This window comes from Chenopodium album, chromosome 17 (assembly GCF_948465745.1).
Source record: "Chenopodium album chromosome 17, dcCheAlbu1.1, whole genome shotgun sequence".
NCBI classification, from domain to species: Eukaryota; Viridiplantae; Streptophyta; class Magnoliopsida; order Caryophyllales; family Amaranthaceae; genus Chenopodium; species Chenopodium album.
In genome coordinates, this window is record NC_137850.1 from 46595351 (window position 1) to 46599792 (window position 4442).

General features: G+C 32.6%; 1 protein-coding gene across 2 annotated transcripts; it reads right to left on the reverse strand.

Moving 5' to 3' along the window:
* On the reverse strand, nucleotides 1-3529 carry LOC145588245 (uncharacterized). Of its 2 annotated transcripts, none has more exons than XM_081644895.1 (7): nucleotides 3404-3529; nucleotides 3196-3273; nucleotides 2899-3025; nucleotides 2732-2803; nucleotides 802-847; nucleotides 340-700; nucleotides 1-249 (listed from the first exon to the last, which is right to left on the reverse strand). In XM_081644895.1, exons 1-7 carry the CDS (start codon nucleotides 3444-3446, stop codon nucleotides 212-214), a joined length of 765 nt encoding a protein of 254 aa, XP_081501021.1. In that variant the 5' UTR covers nucleotides 3447-3529; the 3' UTR covers nucleotides 1-211. The 2 variants fall into 2 exon arrangements, with proteins under 2 accessions (XP_081501021.1, XP_081501020.1); XM_081644894.1 differs by having other exon boundaries at nucleotides 3169-3273.
* Between the last annotated feature and the right edge of the window lie 913 nt (nucleotides 3530-4442).

Genomic DNA, 4442 nt, shown 5'->3' on the forward strand with positions numbered 1-4442 from the left:
TGAAAGCAAAATTCTAATCATCAAAATACATTAATGTCAACTTATACCAGCCCATACCACAATATGAACAGTTGTAAAGAATACTTTTGCCATTGAATTCAACAACAAAACAGCCTTAACAGCTATAGTACATTGATTTAAACGTTTTACACATAAAAAAGAGGTTACCGAAGCAGATTGGCGTGTCTTGTCATCAAACACTACCGTCTCTTCAGTATGGTGGTGGAGGGTACATCCCAGGGTGATGCCCTATATCAAGAATATAAAAAAATAAAATGAACAACAGTGATATACCAAAAAAAAAAAAAGGGTGGAATGTACAAAGAAGATGAATAAAACCTGAATGAGGATAAGGTGGAGCTTGATGAGGTGGAGGATATGATGGAGGAGGATATGCTGAAGGAGGTGGTGGGTATGCAGACGGAGGATACGCTGAATGATCTGGGAGTGGCGGATATGGATAGGATGGGTATGCTGATGGATTAGGAGGATACAGATAAGGTGAAGTAGACGGATATGCAGGGGGTGGATGTTGGTAAGCTGTTGGTGGAGGAGGATAGGCATTTGGAGGGGGTGGGTAGGCTGAGGTTGTATTTATATAAGACATTGAAGTCGCTGGAGGAGCCGAGTACATAGATGCTTGAGTTTGAGGTGATGCACCATAAGGTGGAGCTGAAGGAGCACTGCTTGCATATGGCTTCTGCAATAAAGCAAGATTATCTATTTAGGTCATGATAGACTGATAATACAGGGAAAGATACTGATAGAGATTCATGGAATTCAGGCTGAATAGGAGCTTACATTGGTTTTGGCAAAATGCATAATCAATTTGACTTCTCCAGCATGTCTGCAATACGATATAACAGTTAACTAGTTAAGTTAAAATGTAACATTTAAAATGGAACAAAAAGCAAAGTAGTCATTGATGAATTGCACAAACAGTGGGCTGGAAATTTGAAGATTCTGTAAACTAACATTATGCTGTATCATTCTCCATTAAATTTAAATAGGTGTCGTAACAGGTAAACTCCCACACTCAAACAGTTCCGCTCAAAAGATTTCACAGTGAAACAATGAAATAGCACAGAATTGACGCTCTCATTGATGATATATGTGATTGAAGTTCAAAGGCCATCTTTAGTTTATATGAGTCAGGATGTGGGGAGCTAACATTGCAGCAAAAAAGATAACTTCCTACTTCCTAGGCAATGCGAGTATCATGTTTGTGAACAAGGGCATAATACAGAACAATCATTATATAACTCAAGAGGAACAAAGGATTATTGAGTTTTCGAGCCTTCACAGATTCACCTAGACTAAAGTTTCTGTTTTTTTTTTTAATTTTTTATTTTAATTTTATTTATTTTTATCTAACAATGAAGCTTAGAGGAAAACTCAGGCCATAAAACAATGACCTCATTTACATTCACAAGCATCACAGCTCATGATTGTTTAGGCAATACAATCTGAATCCACATAATCATCTGAATCACATCCTAATTCCTAACTGAAAAACCCAAAGTTGCCAGGAAAGCTACAAATGGCTCTCCTGTAAACACACAAAGCAATTAATAAACCTTCATAAAAATCACAATCAGCTGTACAAAAACAGCCAAACTTGACAACCAACCGATCTATGACATATTGATAAAGATCACTCCAATAATAAGTCTCTCCCAAGTATTTTTTAAGTATCTAAAAAAAAAATATAAATCAGAATAAAACCAAAATTATAAGATAACTGTAATAAAACACCATAATTTCATCAAAGTTGCCACAAATGATGCAGTAATTTCATGGAAAAGCCAGGTAAAGGGGAAGTTTATTGGACATATACACAATAGCTCAAGCAAGCATACTTCTTATTACCAATACTAATTCAAATTAGTGTTATTTCTAAGGTGCTTTACTTCCACATTTTTAACCTTGTTTTCCACCAAGTGTCACTTGTCATGGTAAAATTGCCTGCTGAGTGCCTGATCATCCATCTGCTTCTTTTAAATGACTCCGAGTCCAACCCACATCCTCTAAACAAGCATCAAGGCAGATGGAAAATTCTTTCCATGTTTATCAGCGGTTTCATATATACCTTCCAAACCAAACCTCAAATCTGCCCATGGTCTGACAAGGCTCCCTTGGACCTTATAGTTCATAATTTATCATCAACCATTGATTTTTCTACGTAATCATAACTTCAGCACAACAGAGATGCAAAAATATTGATCAATAATCATAGATAATAAACAAGAAGATTTCAATGATTTCTTCCTTGTAACAGCACAAGCAATATAGACCTCAAACCTCATGGTTCAATCACTTATTCTTCTTTCCACATTAGCCACAAATTCTTATATGTAGTTCATTACCTAGTGATAAACTTAAATCCTTCCAACAACAGCTACAACAAAAAACAACAAGAATCCAGTAATTATTCTGCTAAGGCAAGGTTGGATAAGTTCTAGATGTAAGCAGACTTTACCAACTTAAGGCTGTTTATGATCAACAAAAACCACTGCTCTTTAACACTTCTCATTAGCAGCAAAAGCTTCACTCTATGATCGTGCTACTCGAGTAAGTAACTATATCATTTACTACTAATAAAAACTTAACAATTAAATATAATTGGCATTAACCAACACACTTCAATAGTAATAACATCAACAATTCAACAAAAGACTAAAATCAGCATGATCGCGAAAACAAGATTGAGAGCGTAATCATAGAGACATACCGGCCAGTTTTAGTCTGAAGAGGCCAGGCTCTATCATCATATCCACGGGAAAGAACATCATGAAGTTGAACTCTAAAAACAAGAAAAGTGCTTCACTTATAATGCTCAATTTACCCATAATCTCATCCCAAAAACTCGAAATTGTATATGAAATTCAAACAACTTACTTTCCACTGCCTATATAATCATCAAAAGTGAGAGTATTGCTATTCCAAACAATAACATCGATCTCTCTAAGACCCTCAATCAGTGTAAATACAAACTTCTCCTGAAAAACTGGGTTTTTCCCTCCATCTATACAGTAAAAAGAAATAAACCCACATCAATTTTATTATTTTTTTTTTAATAATTTCAAGATTAATTAGACAACCCATTAATCAAATTTAATCAAAATTAAAAACCCAGATCATAAATTATGCAAAAAGAGAGGAATTAACCTGTGCAAGTGCGAGTTCGAAACTTACTGCTAGCATATTCAAGACAAACGTAAGGATCCTGTCTTGAAATCCATTCTGTATCTTTCAATTTGTTACATCCAACAACTGTAAACAATAGTAATGCAAGGATATCATCAATTAACCAATATTTTGACGAATAAACAATCCTAATATTATACAGTTTTTTGATTTGATTAAAAAAGAAATATACATAGTTAAATAAATGAATATTGACCTGTAACTTCCAAAAGTTGACCCTGGACGCCAGCAATCGACATGGAAATGCAGAAAGGCTTTGTTTTGTGATTTTTTGTTTGACTAGACTTCGATGATGAAAAATATACGAGCTTTTTTTTTTCAATTTTATTTATTTATTTATTTTAATTTTCCAAGTACTCCTTAGGCCCCGTTCTATGAAATTTTCTTTGTGGAGGCGGACGCACAATGCTTGGTGCATCCGATTTTCTTTAAAAAAAGGCGGAATAAACATTTAGTTGTTCAGTAAAGAACATATAATTGTTTTGCAAAGAACATATAACTATTTTATAAAGAACATCCAGTTTTATATTTTTTTTGTAAATCTAAAGAACATTTGTAATATTAGTAAAGAACATGATAATATTAAAGAACATTATTCATATAGTAAATGTACATTTTGTATAAATGATCATGTATGTATATGAAAAAGTACATTTTACTGTATTATAATGTACATTGTATTATATTCTAATGAACACATATGTTATAATGTTGGTTACATGTTTAATGTACATTGTATTATTTGGATCATGTAAGTATATGAAAAAAGAACATTTTACTGTATTTTAATGTACATTGTATTATTTGGATCTACAATTTTTTCTAAATTTGTCTAATTGCTTGCTTTCTTCTTCCAAAATGTATTAATCGATCGATCTTCTTCAAGAACTTCATTTTATTTCTCATTGCAACAACAAAATTACATCAAAATCGCAATTAATTCCCAATAAAAGCAAATATTACAATTTTCAATCAAATTCATAAAAAACAAACACTCAAACTCAAAATAAACAAGTATGAATGTCGAATTTGGTCTTACCTTTCGTTTTTATTTGTCATCTTGAACAATTTTAGACTCAAAATTTCGAATTTCTTGAAATTTTGCTTGAGGTTTGAGGAATTTAAATGGGTTTGAAGTTTTGTTTGGAGAGAGAAAGTGAACTTTTGGTAAAAAAAAATTGAAATGATTTGTAATTAATGTATGGTAAAAAAAATAATTATAGTACTATTTATCT

Excerpts from the sequence above, each read along its gene's own strand:
- LOC145588245 (XM_081644894.1), bottom strand. The coding sequence starts at position 3,446 with ATGTCGATTGCTGGCGTCCAGGGTCAACTTTTGGAAGTTACAG. Across the intron at positions 848-2,731 it reads CTTCAGACTAAAACTGGCCG|ACATGCTGGAGAAGTCAAAT; the intron begins GTATGTCTCTAT and ends ATCGTATTGCAG. Across the intron at positions 701-801 it reads TGCATTTTGCCAAAACCAAT|AAGCCATATGCAAGCAGTGC; the intron begins GTAAGCTCCTAT and ends GCTTTATTGCAG.